The following is a 16551-nucleotide window of genomic DNA, read 5'->3' on the forward strand; positions in this document are numbered from 1 at the left end:
TTAAACTTTTAGGCCGCGTACACACGCGCGGACTGTTGGCCCAACCTTGTCCGCTGAACAGTGTTTGGGCGGACAGTCCGCTCGTGTGTGGGCTTTCAGCGGACAGTTTCAGCGGACAGTTGGACGGACAAGGTTTTACGGAAATTCCGAAAAACTGTCCGCTGAAACCTTGTTTCAACGAACAGTCCGCCCGTGTGTAGGCTTGTTCGTCAAACTAAGTTCCGCGCATGCTCAGAAAGGATTTTCAAGCCGAAAGTTATAATGCAGTGTATAGGACGTCGTATTTTGCGTCCCGTCGTACGCGCCGTTCACGTCATCGCGCACGGTTTCAGCAAACTGTTCGTTCGTCGTGTGTGGCCATGTCCGTCCATGCTAAGTTTGAGCGGACTGTTCGCTCAAACTGTTGGACGGACAAAGTTGGGCCAACAGTCCGCGCGTGTGTACGCGGCCTTAGATTGCTCTGAGAGGCCTTGCCATTGTCTTGTGTCAGTGTCTCAATGGGTTATTCTCACAGGCCTGTGGGGATTGAAAGCCATACCTTATTAAGAGGTATCGAGGGTTAATCTACCCCTAGACTATCAACATCCTAACAATAAGTATTTGTCTGTATTTCTCACTATTGAAGACATCATTGATCCTGACCAAATCTCCAACTCCATTTGCAGAAATGCAGCCCAAAACTTGCACAGAACCTCCACCATGCTTCACAGTTGGCTGCAGACACTCATGATTGTATACTTCCCAGACCCTTCGCCAACAAACTGCCTCCTGCTACAGCAAAATATTTTATATTTTGACCCATCAGTCCAGAGCACCTGCTGGCATTTTTCTGCACCTCAGTTCCTACGTTTTCCTGCATAGTTGAGCCACTGAGTCTTGTTTCCATGTCGGAGGTTTGGTTTTTTTGGCCACAATTCTTCCATGAAGATCACTTCTGGCCAGACTTCTCCAGACAGTAGATGGGTATACTGTCTACTGATGAGTCCCACTGGTTTCTGCCAGTTCAGTGCTGATGGCACTGTTGGACATCTTCCGATGCCAAAGGGAAGTAAGCACGATGTGTCTTTCATCTGCGGAATTAAGTTTCCTTGGCCAACCACTGCATTTACAGTCCTCAACGTTGCCCATTTCTTTGTGTTTCTTCAAAAGAGCTTAAACAGAACATATTGAAACCCCAGTCTGCCTTGAAATCTTTGCCTGGGAGAGACCTTGCTGGTGTAGTATACCTACCTTGTGTCTTGTTGCTGTGCTAGTGTTGTCATGGTGTTTGACCTGTGACATGTAACTGTCTTCCACAACCTCACCATAGTAGCAGAGTTTGGCTGTTCCTCACCCAGCTTTAAGCCTCTTACATGGTTTCAGTTTCAGTTAATGACTGTTTCAACCAACCTATGAAATTGATGACCATTAGCACCTGCTTGATATAATTGGTTAATCATACGCCTGACTCTAATCCTACAAAATCCCGGACTTTTTTGCAAGTGTAAGAATTGATGCTGGTTTGAAGCCAAAGGGTGGTGACACCAAATATTGGTTTGACTTTGATGTTTCTTCTGTTCGCTCACTTTGCATTTTGGAAATTGATAGAAATAAATAATTAAACTTTTTGCACAGTACATTGGTCAAATAAAGTTGATGTAGTCTCTATATATTTTTTTCTGCATCTAAAGGATATCTTTACCAACTCACTAAGGCAGAGGGCAAAAACTAAGGTCATCATCAGACTTTAGAAGATTGATGCAACCACCTACAGGAAAGCATGTCCTCAGTTAATGGAGAACCGAAAAATAAACTTCCAAGATTGGCTCTGCTGATCTACCAGATTATATGCAGGAAGTTGAGTTCAATTCTGAAAAACAAGGTGATTTTCTAACTAGGTCCCCTAGGATGTCAGAAACAACCCATCTCTGCACTGTGTGTTACATACTCCTGACCTCTGCATTGTATGATACACATTCCTGACCTCTGTACAGTGTGTTGTTAAAGCGGGAGTCCGCCGGGACTCCGCGTTTTTTTTTTTTTTAAAAAGCCAGCAGCTACAAATACTGCAGCTGCTGACTTTTAAAATAGCGACACTTACCTGTCCAGCGCGCCCGCGATGTCGGCACCCGAAGCCGATCTCTAGATCGTCACTCGGGTGCTGCCGCCGCCATCTTGGGTATGGGAATCAGGAAATGGAGCCTTTCGGCTTCATTTCCCGGTTCCCTACTGCGCATGCGCGAGCCGCGCTGCGCAATAAGGACGGTCCCCGCTGCCTCTGGGATCTGTGTGTTTCCCAGCAGGCAGCGGGGCACTTGCGGAAGAGGGCGGGCACTTGCGGAAAGGGGCGTAATCTACGCCCCTTTCCGCAGAGAGCTATCCCGGAAGTGGGTGCAGTTACCTGGATTATCCAGGTAACTGCACCCCCCTCCCCCCTGAAAGGTGCCAATTGTGGCGCCGGAGGGGGGAGGATTCCGATGAGCGGAAGGTCCATTTTAGGGAGGACCTCCGCTTTAAATACTCCTGATCTTTGCACCTGTGTGTTACAAGCTCTTGACCTTTGCACTGTGTGTTACAAAGTCCTAACCTCTGTACAGTGTGTTACATACTCCTGACCTCTGCACTATCAGTAACATATTTCCGACCTCTGCACTATGTGTAACATATTCCTGACCTCTGCATTATGTGTTACATTTTCAAGACCTCTGCACTGTGTGTTACATTCTCCAGACCTCTGCACTGAATGTTCCATACTCCTGACCGCTGCACTATGTGTAACATAATCCTGACCTCTGCATTATGTGTTACATACCCCTGACCTCTGGGACTATGTTTAACATATTTCTGATTTCTGCACTACGTATAACATATTCCTGACCTCTGTACTATGGGTAACATATTCCTGACCTCTGCACTGTGTGTTACATACAGTACTCCTGACCACTGCACTGCGTGTTACATATTTTTGACCCTCACACTTTCTGCACTGATAAAGAAAACTTTTGACCAAAGTATTGATTGTTTCAACAATACTGACTGCTATGTAGTTTCTGACTATTTTAGACGATTCTGCTCCTGCCTCTTCCGACACCATTCTGTATGCAAAGAACCACCTGATGATGCAACCCAATCTTATGGCTCAGGTGAAGGAGCTCCTAAATTCATACTTGATTCTAAAATATACCTCCATCTGTCTAATGGCTTGTTGATGTAAGAAAGCAAGACTAACGTCCTGAAGGCTCTTAATGTGTATGACCTCAGATGTCCTGAAGGCTTTGCAGGTGTATGACCTTAAATGTCCTGAAGGCTCTTCGGGTGTATGACCTCTGATGTCCTGAAGGCTCTTTGGGTGTCTGACCTCAGATCCGCCCCAATCTGGCCACTTCCTGGTCTGCAGGATTCAGGAATTAGTACAGCGGACCTTCTGATGGCCTAATTATGTCAAGCATTGCAAGTTGGTTGTCTCTTTCTGTTCAACTTGCACCTGGTACAAGAGCAATAGAGCTAAACCATGAGGTTTACTAAGGCCCTTGGCAATTACAACCCGTCTCTGGAGTATATCGTTTTTACCGTAGACTTTGCCATGTCTGGAGGATGTAATCCTATTTATGTGGTTGTTGATAGGCTTATCAAGATGGCTTAAATCGTCCCTGTAAAGGAAACATCTTCTGCCACTGCCACAATGGAGGTCTTCATTAAATAACTCCATTAGGCTCCATGGTGTTGCTGACGATATTGTTTCTCAAAGAGGAGAGCAGTTCACCTCAAAGTTCTGGCAAACATTCTGTAGGAAGTTGCAGATGAACTTTTCTTCATTTTTGGGGTACCATCTTCGAACCAAAGGAGAGGACAAACAAAATTCTGGAGTACTATCTTAGGTATATTCTATTTGGTTTCCACCACCAAACTGAAACTGCAGTGCCTCTCTAAGCCCTTGTACACACGGTCGAACATTCTGACAACCAAATCCGTTGGATTTTGTCTGACGGATTTTGGCCGATGGATTTTGTCCAAAACTGTTGCATACACACGGTTGGACAAAGTTGTCGGAAAATCCGATCGTTCAGAACGTGATGACGTTATTTCATTACGACGGGACTACGTTCAGGCTAGTAGCCAATAGCTTTGGTCTAGGAATTTGATCTGAGCATGCGTGGCACTTTGTCCGATCGGAATTCTCTACACACAATCGGACAAAGTCCGATCGGATCATATTGTCGGAAAGTTTTATAGCCCAGCTATAAAACTTTGTCCGTCGGATATTCCGACGGAAACAGTCCGCTGGAGCCCACACACAGTCAGATTATCCGACAACACGGTCCGATCAGACATTTTCCGTCGGAATGTCCGACCGTGTGTACAAGGGCAGAAGAAGTTGGGTCCTGGATTTCATTGCCTGTTTCCGATCCAAAGGGTCATTAATCCAGACCCATCATATGTCCACCCTGTGTACCATGTTTGTAGCCAGTATCTCCAGATCTATTTCCTGGGAGGTCACCTCCTCTGCCTCCTCCCATCCTTGTAGATGGCAGTGAGGAATTTGGAGTTGAGGTGATTGTGAATTCCAAAAAGTCATCAAGGCGTCTTTAGTACCTTATCAACTAGTCAGGTTCAGTTTGGAGGAGAATTTGTGGGAACCTTCAAGTAACGTCCACTCAACCAGGTTGGTTAAAGCCTTCCATCATACACACCCTGAGAAGCCAGAAGCTGCCTTTGGCGGGGGGTCCATGTGCAGGTTATTGCACTGGGTTGTGGCCTTCTGACTACGTGGGCATGTCGGTGCACATGCATGCGTTAGCATGCATTGCCTTGCATCCCTGATGCTGGGCGTGCACACATGCCGAGGAGGACATTTAGAGTAATTCTCTTATGGTAGTTGGTGCTGTAACTTCTTGTTAACTACCTTGTTCCTGCAACTGACATTTCATTGCCTTGCTTGTTACTGACCCAGACTAAGTCTACCTGTATCTTCTGCCCTTGCTGCTGACTCTGCTCCTCCTTGCCTCAAACCCCTGCGTGCCGTCTGCCTTGTCCTCTGCTTTAATTCTTACCTACCTTGACCTCAGCCTCTAATTTGATCAGATTTAATGCCACAGACCAGTCTCCATCTAGTAGCCATTCTGAGGGCTGAGGGCAATCCTGAGGGCTGTGACTTGTGACAACTCGCAGAAAAGTAGGCTGTGGGAAACTAAGGTCACTGATCCGTCACTACTTCTGTGATGCTCTGGTGAAAATGAAGGTGTAACATGGACACTGTGCCTTGGGTGAGACCACGTCTACTGTCAAGGGATTTTTCATAACTGCTTCTCTGTCAATAAAAAATAAATGACAACATACCCGGTGATGTGAGGGGCGGTTGGTTCTTCATCGTGACATCCTTGTAGAGATCCTTGTTTTCCTCTATATACTCCCACTCCTCCATGGAGAAATAGACAGTGACATCCTGACACCTTATAGGAACCTGACACACACAATGATACAGTCACCATCCAGACACATCCCTTGTCTGTTACTGGATAATGTCCCAGAATTCCCACCACCGCTCACCTCTCCTGTCAACAGATCAATGATCTTCTGGGTGACTTCTAGGATCTTATCCTTTTTCTTGGGTATCAAGAGATGAGGTGGAGGCACTTTGATTGTTACATGGTCACCAGACTTGATGAATATCTGTTGAAACAGCAAGAGGGATGTCATACTCATATGATCCTCCCAGAATCCTCCTCACCTCTCTGGTCAGGTCTGCATATTAATAAAAGAGATGAGTGATGTCATGTGACCTCCCAGAAACCTCCTTACCTCTCCGGTCAGGTCTGTGTTTTATTAATAGAGATAAGAGTGATGTCATGTGACCTCCCAGAATCCTCCTCACCTCTCCGGTCAGGTCTGTGTTTTATTAATAGAGATAAGAGTGATGTCATGTGACCTCCCAGAATCCTCCTCACCTCTCCGGTCAGGTCTGTGTTTTATTAATAGAGATAAGAGTGATGTCATGTGATCTCCCAAAATCCTCCTCAATGCTCCGGTCAGGTCTGTGTTTTATTAAAAGAGATAAGAGTGATGTCATGTGACCTCCCAGAATCCTCCTCACCTCTCCGGTCAGCAGGTAGATGATCTTCATGGTCAGGTTTAGTACCCTCTCAGCCAGCTCACTACTGTCACCCATCTCCATCTTCAATAGACCAGCGGATGACCTGGGCGAATCTTGTCTCACGACCACCCGGCGTTTCCCCATGGCCTGAGCTGGGAAAACTTCACATCGGGAATAAAAATACAAAAAATGACCATTAAAATCACAGACAATATATCTGAGGATGACACTTGGATGTATAGTATCACACTGCATAAGTGACATAATTATTATATTAAATATCAGTGATATAAGGCTACCAAATACAAAACATTACACAAAAACACTCCTGCCTTTAAAAAAAAATTAAAAAAGAACAACAACCCTACACCCAACAACAATGCTCCTACATTTCTCTTAACCACATCCACTTCCTGCTTTCACACTGTCATTTCCTGTCTTTTTGCGTTTCACCAGACTTCCTGGTTCTGCGTTCCAGCCCTCTCCCTTTCCCTGTGTGTGTTATTGCTGGGCGCTTCCACTACCGCCCACCAGGGGCGCACGAGTCCTCACTGAGAATCACAAAAGGAAAAAAGCGGTGCAGTTAGCAAAAAAAGGGCCGCTAGATGGGGCTGCTGAGCGCAGGACTGGAAGCAGGAAAAGAGGAGGCAGGCTGGTGGAACGCAAGAACCCGGAAGTGCCTGTTATAGCTGGGTGGAGCTGGGAAAGTGGGGAGAGTGTTGTGAGCTGCAAGTAGGAGAAGGAGGGAGGGTGCTAGTTATCATTTTTTCTGTTATGTGTTGCACAGTCTGGTGTCATTTTGTTATAATTCACTGAACATGATTCCCATAGGACAGCTTTGAGATATTGTCATTTCCTTATATAAGATATTCTTATTTTTGCTGTATGTGTCTCTTTGCTGTATCCTCCATTTATAGACCTCTTTGTGATCTGTATATTCTGGTGTGCCATGGGGGTTCCATTCAACGGCGACACCCCAACAGGGAGCCAAAGGATCAGCGACTGAGCATGGAGATAGAATGGAGTCACACGACAGAGAAGAATATTATACGCCTCGCCCCGGAGATCATCCACCTGCTGACCGGAGAGGTGAGGAGGATTCTGGGTGATCACGTGACATTGCTCTTATCTCTATTAACCGCTTCAGCCCCCGGAAGATTTTACCCCCTTCCTGACCAGAGCGCTTTTTGCGATTCGGCACTGCGTCGCTTTAACTGACAATTGCGCGGTTGTGCGACGCTGCACCTGAACAAAATTCTCGTCTTTATTTTTTCCCATGAATAAAGCTTTCTTTTGGTGGGATTTGATCACCTCTGTGTTTTTTATTTTTTGCACTATAAACAAAAAAAGACCGTACATTTTGAGAAAAAACATTTTTTTTTACTTTTTGCTATAATAAATATCCCCAAAAAATATCTTAAAATTTTTTTTTTCTTAGTTTAGGCCCATTATGTATTCTTCTACATATTTTTGGTAAAAAAAAAAAAATCGCAATAAGCGCATATTGATTTGTTTTGTGCAAAAGTTATATTATCGCCTACAAAATAGGATATAGATTTATGGCTTTTTTATTATTATTATTTTTTTATTAGTAATGGCGGCGATCTGCGATTTTTATCATGACTGCGACATTGCAGCAGACACTTTTGACACTATTTTGGGACCAGTGACATTTATACTGCGATCAGTGCTATCAAAATGCACTGATTGCTTTGTAAATAACACTGGCACGGAAGGGGTTAAACACTAGGGGGTGATCAAGGGGTTAAGTGTGCCCTAGGGAGTGATTCTAACTGTGGGGGGGAAGGGCTCACTACAACATGATAGAGATCACTGCTCCCAGTGATGCTAGGCAGAACAGGGAAATGCCTTGTTTAGAGGACATCGAGTCCACAGGCACGCTCGCGGAAGTACGCGGCACGTGCCCACAAGGCCGTGTCTTAAAGGGGACGTACAGGTACGCCCATTTGCACAACCGCGCCATTGTGCCGAAATGCATCGTATGCAAGCAGTTAATAAAACACAGACCTGATCGGAGAGGTGAGGAGGATTCTGGGAGGTCACATGACATCACTCTTATCTTTATTAATAAAACACAGAGCTGACCGGAGAGGTGAGGAGGATTCTGGGAGGTCACATGACATCACTCTTATCTCTATTAATAAAACACAGACCTGACCGGAGAGGTGAGGAGGATTCTGGGAGGTCACATGACATCGCTCTTATCTCTATTAATAAAACACAGACCTGACGGGAGAGGTGAGGAGGATTCTGGGAGGTCACATGACACCCTCATTTTCTTCTAGGAAAACCTTTTGGCTGTTGTATAAAGCAATTGATACTCAAGCTGGGAAATTATTTTTAGTTCACGATTGTGTAGTAGTGAGGGAAACATCTGGTGGTGGACAGATTCCCATGTCAGTTCCTCTTTATTCCTTGACTCCTGACAGAAAGAACCAGAAGATCCTGGAAGTTACCAACAAGATCATTGATCTGCTGACAGGAGAGGTGAGCGGTGCCGGGAATTCTGGGACATTATCCAGTGACAGACAAGGAATGGGTCTGGATGGTGACTGTATCATTGTGTGTGTCAGGAAGTCATGGTGCCTCCTCTCTGAATACAGAATATATTAGAAGAACAGAAGGCGTTCCAGAAAGGCACCAGGACGAAGAACCAACTGCCTCTCACACCAATGGGTAGGTCAAGGTTTAGTTTTGATTTTCTGTACACTGGAAGGTAATACATGGCAGGGGTGGAAGATCATTGGCATGGGGGGTGAAGTCAAGAGGATATCTAGTATTAGTTGGTCACATTCAACTGGACTTGTTCTGTAATGTTGAAGACCTTTTTGAAGCTTCTCAAAACCACTTCTTCAGCTCTGAGGACTGGAGAGGCTACAAAACATCTCCTACATTACAGATGGGGTCCAACTGAATGGGACCAACTACTACTAGATATATCATGACCTGGATACATCAGAACCTTCGCAGACAAGTCAACAGATTGTACTTTGCAACCTGGTATATGCTTTAGTGGAGTGCCGCGCCACGTGCTGATGATGTGACTCTGACACCAGACAGCTCCAAGTGCTTGAGTGATAGAAAGCGGCCTCAACCCTGACTTCTCCAAATGAGCCACTCCTCCAATGCGTTTTTTCGCCCCATCCTGGGGTGTCTTCTATGACTTAGCCCTGAGGACAGAATAAAACGCATCAGGGGGCATGGCTCCCACCCCTGGGGCTTAGTCGTGGACCCATCCTGGGGTGTCTTCTATGACTAAGCCCCGAAGGCAGGGCAAAATGTGTCAGTGGCATGGCCTACAGAGAGGAGATTGGGCCGAGGCCTCTTTCTATCTCTCAAGCACTCGGAACTGTCTGGTGTGCAGTGTTCACCTAGAATCTGTCATACTGCAGTGAATTAGCATACATGCCTGCCCCATATTTGATGTGGACGCACCATCTGCGCTTCTTGGAGCGGCGTTCTAAGCATATACCAGGTAGGAAGCAGGGCAAAACACGTCAGTGGGGGCGTGGCCACCGCTCCTGGGGCTTAGTCATAGACCTTTATGACTAAGCCCCGAGGGCAGGGCAAAACGCATCAGGGAGTGTGGCCTATTGTGAGGAGTCTGGGCTGAGGCCACTTTCTATTTTTCAAACACTTGGAGCTGTCTGGTGTGCGGTGTTCACCTAGAACCTGTAATGCTGCATTTGATTAACATACATACCTGCCTCCATATTTTTTTGTGGGACTTATGGAGCCACGCCATCAGCGCTTCTTGGAGCAGTGCTCCACTAAGTATATACCAGGTAGGGGGCAAGACAAAACACGCCAGTTGGCGTGGCCCTCGCCCCTAGGGCTTAGTCCTATATGACTAAGCCCAGAGGGCAGGCCGAAATGCATGGGGGGCATAGCCTATTGGGAGGAGCTGGGACTGAGGCTGCCTTCTATCTCTCAAGCTCTTGGAGATGTCTGGTGTGTGGTCTTCACCTAGAACCTGTCATACTGCATTCGAATAACATACATACCTGCCTCCATATTTTTTTGTCGGACTTATGGAGCCACGCCATCAGCTCTTCTTGGAGAAGTGCTCCACTAAGCATATACCAGGTAGGGGGCAGGACAAAACGCATCAGGTGGCATGGCTGTTGCCCCTGGGGCTTAGTCCTATATGACTAAGCCCAGAGAGCAGGCCAAAATGCATCAGATGGGGGCATAGCCTTTTGGGAGGACCTGGGACGGAGGCTGCTTTCTATCTCTCAAGCTCTTGGAGATGTCTGGTGTGTGGTCTTCACCTAGAATACCTAAGGTTGTATTTTGCAAATTAGGCTACACCTCCTTTTGGGGCCTGGGAGCCCCGATCAGTGCAGGGCTGGCAAGGGTAGGCAGGACCGGAGGCAGGCTGAGGGACAGGAGCTGTAAATAAAGTGAATATATAAGCCAACTGGAGTGCAGACCATAACGTCATCTGAGGCTTGGTGGACCTCCATAGCACACTAAGTGAAAAGGATCGGAAATATTGTGTTGAATTAGGAAATGAATTGGACCAGATCACCTGCAGGGTGGGCCTGGGCCAAAGACTTCTAAGCAAGTAAATGAATCCCTCTGTATGCAAATTGGGACTTAAAAGAAACTGAAGACTGTGCTTAAAATAGGCAAGTAGAGAACGAAGAATGAGTCCCCAGTATTGCCTTTGATCAGCTTATCTGTCCCCAATTACCAAGCCTTATTCTTCAATGTGCCTAAGTATGGAGGCCGCCATCTTGGTAGACATGTACAGTTTTGAGGTAGGCACCCTCACTTCTGAGGAAGGGCACCGCTGTTTATCAGGCAGAATTGGAGACATAATGTATTTTATTAAGATGTAGCTTAGGCATTTATGTTTCTAAATTTTCTCTATACAGTAACATACACTATATTGTCAAAAGTATTGGGACGCCACCTGACTAAGTAAAAATCTGTATTTTCTGCTAGAAAATTACTTAAAACCCCCAAGCATTATATATTTTTTATTTAGCAGAGACCCTATAGAATAAAATGGCGATTGCTGTGATGTTTTATGTCACACGGTATTTGTGCAGCATTTTTTCAAAGCAATTTTATTTGGAAAAATACACTTTAATGAATTTTAATGCAGAAAAAAACAATATATAACCCATTTTTTTTTGGATAAAATATAAAAGATAACGTCACACCGAGTGAATAGATACCTAACATGTCACGCTTTAAAATTGCACACGCTCGTGGAATGGTGACAAACAACGATACTTCAAAATCTCCATAGGAGACGTTTTAAAAATATGTGCATGTTACCTGTTTACACTGAGTTACAGAGGAGGTCTAGCGCTAGACTTATCGCTCTTGCTCTAACGTTTGTGGTAATACCGCACATTTGCGGGGCAAACATCGTTTACATATGTATGCATTCATGTAGGGATGGGGGCGTTTTAAAAGTGGAAGTTCAACATGGCACGTCATGGCAAAGAACTCTCTGAGGATCTGAAAAAAAGAATCTTTGCTCTACATAAAGATGGCCTAGACTATAAGAAGATTGCCAAGACCCTGAAACTGAGCTGCAGCACGGTGGCCAAGACCATACAGCAGTTAAACAGGACAGGTTCCACTCAGAACAGGCCTCGTCATGGTCGACCAAAGAAGTTGAGTGAACGTGCTCAGCGTCATAGCCAGAGGTTGTCTTTGGGAAATAGACGTATGAGTGCTGCCAGCATTGCTGCAGAGGTTGAGGGGGTGGGGGGGGGGTCAGCCTGTCAGTGCTCAGACCATATGCCGCACGCTGCATCAAATTGGTCTGTATGACTGTCGTCCCAGAAGGAAGCCTCTTCTAAAGATGATGCACAAGAAAGTCCACAAACTGTTTGTTGAAGACAAGCAGACTAAGGACATGGATTACTGGAACCATGTCCTGTGGTCTAATGAGACCAAGATAAATGTATTTGGTTCAGATGGTGTCAAGCGTGTGTGGTGGCAACCAGGTGAGGAGTACAAAGACAAGTGTGTCTTGCCTACAGTAAACCATGGTGGTGGGGGTGTCATGGTCTGGGGCTGCATGAGTGCTGCCGACACTGGGAAGCTACAGATCATTGAGGGAACCATGAATGCCAACATGTACTGTGACATACTGAAGCAGAGCATGATCCTCTCCCTTCAGAGACTGGGCCGCAGGGCAGTATTCCAACATGATAACAGCCCCAAACATACCTCCAAGATGACCACTGCCTTGCTAAAGAAGCCGAGGGTAAAGGTGATGGACTGGCCAAGCATGTCTCCAGACCTAAACCCTATTGAGTATCTGTGGGGTATCCTCAAACAGAAGGTGGAGGAGCGCAAGGTCTCCAGCATCCACCAGCTCTGTGATGTCATCATGGAGGAGGGGAAGAGGACTCCAGTGGCAACCTGTGAAGCTCTGGTGAACTCCATGCCCAAGAGGGTTAAGGCAGTGTGGGAAAATAATGGTGGCCACACAAAATAGTGACACTTTGGGCCCAATTTGGACATTTTCACTTAGGGGTGTACTCACTTTTGTTGCCAGCGGTTTAGACATTAATGGCTGTGTGTTGAGTTATTTTGAGGGGACAGCAAATTTACACTGTTATACAAGCTGTACACTCACTACTTTACATTGGAGCAAAGTGTCATTTCTTCAGTGTTGTCACATGAAAAGATAGAAGAAAATATTTACAAAAATGTGAGGGGTGTACTCACTTTTTGTGAGATACTGTATATACGTATTGTGGTCGGCAAGTGGCTATAGTGTGATTCTAACCCTTATATATTTATTTCCAACAGATGTGGATGAAGGCAAGCAGAAACAGCAAGCAACCAGTGATGTTAAGCAGGAGGACAACCCCTTAGATGGGGACCTCAATGAAGAACTAGACTACCCAATGGTTAAAATCAAGAGGGAGTCCGACTCTGACGAGGACCCGTCGGATAGTCACTTGCCTGGCAATGTTAAGGTCCCAGAGGCTCCTAAGTTTTTTGGTCATATTAAGGATGAGTCTGATGAGGACGGTCATGAGACAGACTATTTATCTATCTGTATTAAGAAGGAATCGTTTTCAGAAGATGAGGGGGATCCTTTACAGCTCAATATACAAACAGTGACATGGTCCGCTGATGCTGAAGAAGGGAGTGTATGGGAAGAAGCTAAAAGTTCCTCCTCAGCCCAGGAGACAAAGAGCTTCAACTGTGACGGGTGCAAGAAAAGCTTCGGCAGTAGCTCCGACCTCCTCAAACACCAGCTGGTGTACAAAGGGCCTCACTCCCTGATCTGTTTGGAGTGTGGGAAGTGTTTTGCCAAAAAAACACAGCTGGTGAAACATCAGCGTATCCACACCAGGCCCAAGCCCTTCATGTGCCCCGATTGCAAGAAGTCCTTCCCTCTGAAGTCCCTTCTGATAACGCACCAGCGCGTTCACACAGGGGAGAAACCGTACTCGTGCCGGGACTGCGGCAAATGTTTTGCCCAGCAGTCGTCGCTCATCAAACACGTGAGGACTCACTCGGGGGAGAAGCCGTACAGCTGCTATACTTGTGGGAAGAGCTTTACCAGCAGCACCAACCTCATTCTGCACCACCGTACGCACACAGGAGAAAAGCCCTTTGTGTGCCAGGACTGCAGGAAGGGCTTCGGGCAGAAGTCGCTCCTCGTCATCCATCAGAGGTCCCACACGGGGGAGAAGCCTTATTCCTGTCCCGTCTGCAGCAAATATTTCACCAGCAAGTCCCCCTTCGTCCGGCACCAGCGCATTCACACGGGCGAGAAGCCTTTCTCTTGCCCGGAATGCGGGAAGTGCTTCAACCAGAATTCGCTGCTCGTCAAACACCAGCGCATTCACACAGGTGAGAAGCCTTTCTCTTGTTCTGAATGCGGGAAATGCTTCGCCCAGAAGACTTCCCTGGGCAAACACCGGCGGACTCATTCTGGGGAGAAGCCCTACATGTGCTGCGAGTGTGGGAAGAGCTTTGCCCGCAGCACGCACCTCACCGTTCACCAGAGAATCCATTCTGGAGAGAAGCCTTTTTCCTGTTCACAGTGCGGGAGATCCTTCAACCAGAAGTCGGTGCTGATCAGCCACCAGAGGACCCACACCGGAGAACGACCCTTTTCTTGTTCCGAATGTGGGAAATGCTTTTCCCGCAGCACCCACCTCCATATACACCAGAAAGCCCACTTATTAGAGACCTCGCTCATCAAGTGAGAGACTTGGCGCGGGGGATGAACCAATTCCCATATCACTAGCTAAAGTCAAAGAATAACCAAATTCATCACAGTAGACATATAAAGAGACTGTTGATCCCGAAGAAGATGAAGAAAAATCACATTTTAGGTGTCCTATTTGTGAGAATGTTGTTCCGCTGGGTACTTACATCAATAATGCTGTATCTGATACATCTGAGTATTTAATTAAAAACATACACAATTAATGTATTTCTTCTTATTTAATTAAAAAAAACTGTGATGCAGGAAGACTTAATTTATGTTCTGTCCCCCTAAAAACACACACTGCAAGAGTTAACTGCTCATTAAGTCTTGGGGTACAGGGATAAGGAATAATACCTACTGTAGTCTGAGCTCCTATAGGCTCCCTCTATCCATACAAATGCTCCCAAGAAGCTTTTTCTCTAAGGTGCTCCTGGCCGCGGTCACACGCCTACCTCCTCCACTTACAATGAAGGGTTATTTGTCTCCATCCTTGTGTGCTAGAAGAATTTGGTCCACATATAATGAAGGGTTATTTGCTTCCATCCTTGTGTGCTACAAGAATTAAGTCCACATAAAATGAAGGGTTGTTTGCGTCCATCCTTGTGTGCTGGAAGAATTAAGTCCACATATAATGAAGGATTATTTGCTTCCATCTTCGTGTACTAGAAGAATTAAGTCCACGTATAATGAAGGGTTATTTTCTTCTATCCTTATGTGTTACAAAAATTACGTCCACATATAATGAAGGGTTATTTGCTTCCTCCTTGTGTGCTACAAGAATTAAGTCCACATAAAATGAAGGGTTGTTTGCGTCCATCCTTGTGTGCTGGAAGAATTAAAGCGGAGGTCCACCCTAAAATGGACCTTCCGCTCATCGGATTCCTCCCCCCCTCCGGCGCCACAATTGGCACCTTTCAGGGGGGAGGGGGGTGCAGTTACCTGGATAATCCAGGTAACTGCACCCACTTCCGGGCTAGCTCTCTGCGGAAAGGGGCGTACATTACGCCCCTTTCCGCAAGTGCCCGCCCCCTTCCGCAAGTGCCCCGCTGCCTGCTGGGAAACACACAGATCCCAGAGGCAGCGGGGACCGTCCTCATTGCGCAGCGCGGCTCGCGCATGCGCAGTAGGGAACCGGGAAATGAAGCCGAAAGGCTCCATTTCCTGATTCCCATACCCAAGATGGCGGCGGCAGAACTCGAGTGTCGATCTAGAGATCGGCTTCGGGTGCCGACATCGCGGGCACGCTGGACAGGTAAGTGTCACTATTTTAAAAGTCAGCAGCTGCAGTATTTGTAGCTGCTGACTTTAAAAAAAAAAAAAAACGCTGAGTCCCGGCGGACTCCCGCTTTAAGTCCACATATAATGAAGGATTATTTGCTTCCATCTTTGTGTACTAGAGGAATTAAGTCCACGTATAATGAAGGGTTATTTTCTTCTATCCTTATGTGTTACAAAAATTACGTCCACATATAATGAAAGGTTATTTACTTCCATCCTTGTGTACTAGAAGAATTAAGTCCACATATAATGAAGGGTTATTTTCCCTGCTTTGTAAATGATGATACCACCAACCCCTCAGAGCAGAGGAGAGCAGCGGTTAGCACCAGAGCAGGTGTAAGGTAATTAATGCATCCTCCTCGGTTTCCCCCTAGACCCAGCGATCATTTAACCCTTGCAGTGCCTTGGGCCGCACTGAAAAGTTTTATGTTTTCTCTTTCCCTGAGTTTGGCTTTATGATAGATGAAGCACCTGGCCCAGATTGCTTCCATCCTTGTGTTCTAAAAGAATTAAGTCCACATATAATAAAGGGTTATAACAGAGCCCTGCATTGTAAGTGATGATGCCAAGGGACCACAGCCATGAGTGGGGGAAAGCAGAGATTAGCGTCGGAGCCATGTGCAAGGTAAGTAATACACCCTCCTCAGCTCTCCCTAAACCTAGCAAACACTTAACCCCTGTAGTGCCGTGGCCCCCCACTGCAGGGTTTTAAAGAGGAAGTAAAGGCTTTTTTTTTTTTTTAATAGCATACTAGCTCATTATGAATAACTTACCTGAGAACGAAGCCCCCAAAGTGGTCCTCCGTCTTCATGTTCGCCGCTGCCATGTATCCTGGAGTGACTTCCGGGTCTCGCTGCTCCGGCGATGTGATTCGCCAGAGCCGTGATGACGTCACGCCCGCGCATGCGCACGGGAGCCGGCACGAGCAGAATATTGCCTTGATCTGCGGCCTGTCCAGTGCGCCTGTGCGCCGCTGTCT

The 16551-nt window shown here is 46.3% G+C and overlaps 3 protein-coding genes across 12 annotated transcripts in view; 2 read left to right on the forward strand and 1 right to left on the reverse strand.

The window, feature by feature from the left end:
- LOC143956257 (uncharacterized) overlaps positions 1-14515 on the forward strand; it is a 167414-nt gene extending 152899 nt beyond the window's left edge. Inside the window, exons 1-4 of one of the 7 annotated variants that reach the window (XM_077466455.1) lie at positions 6739-7159; positions 8521-8578; positions 8665-8767; positions 12875-14515. In XM_077466455.1, the coding sequence (XP_077322581.1) occupies positions 8764-8767; positions 12875-14289 (1419 nt within the window). In that variant the 5' untranslated portion in view covers positions 6739-7159; positions 8521-8578; positions 8665-8763 and the 3' untranslated portion in view covers positions 14290-14515. Of the gene's footprint in view, positions 1-6738; positions 7160-8520; positions 8768-12874 lie in introns of those variants that run through there. The other 6 variants (XM_077466456.1, XM_077466454.1, XM_077466458.1 and 3 more) reach the window with 6 other exon arrangements.
- The window catches only part of LOC143956229 (uncharacterized), a 146715-nt gene that overhangs the window by 118171 nt on the left and 11993 nt on the right, over positions 1-16551 (forward strand). The gene's annotated exons all lie outside the window — the stretch shown is intronic.
- The window catches only part of LOC143956201 (uncharacterized), a 51342-nt gene that overhangs the window by 13928 nt on the left and 20863 nt on the right, over positions 1-16551 (reverse strand). The window contains exons 1-4 of one of the 4 annotated variants that reach the window (XM_077466362.1): positions 6460-6493; positions 6071-6231; positions 5527-5649; positions 5317-5440 (exon numbers count right to left, since the gene is read on the reverse strand). In XM_077466362.1, the coding sequence (XP_077322488.1) occupies positions 5317-5440; positions 5527-5649; positions 6071-6214 (391 nt within the window). In that variant the 5' untranslated portion in view covers positions 6215-6231; positions 6460-6493. Of the gene's footprint in view, positions 1-5316; positions 5441-5526; positions 5650-6070; positions 6437-6459; positions 6494-16551 lie in introns of those variants that run through there. The other 3 variants (XM_077466360.1, XM_077466361.1, XM_077466363.1) reach the window with 3 other exon arrangements.

The sequence above is a fragment of the Lithobates pipiens genome, unplaced genomic scaffold (assembly GCF_037356315.1).
Source record: "Lithobates pipiens isolate NorthernLeopardFrog02 unplaced genomic scaffold, aLitPip1_a1.2 Scaffold_35, whole genome shotgun sequence".
NCBI lineage: Eukaryota > Metazoa > Chordata > Amphibia > Anura > Ranidae > Lithobates > Lithobates pipiens.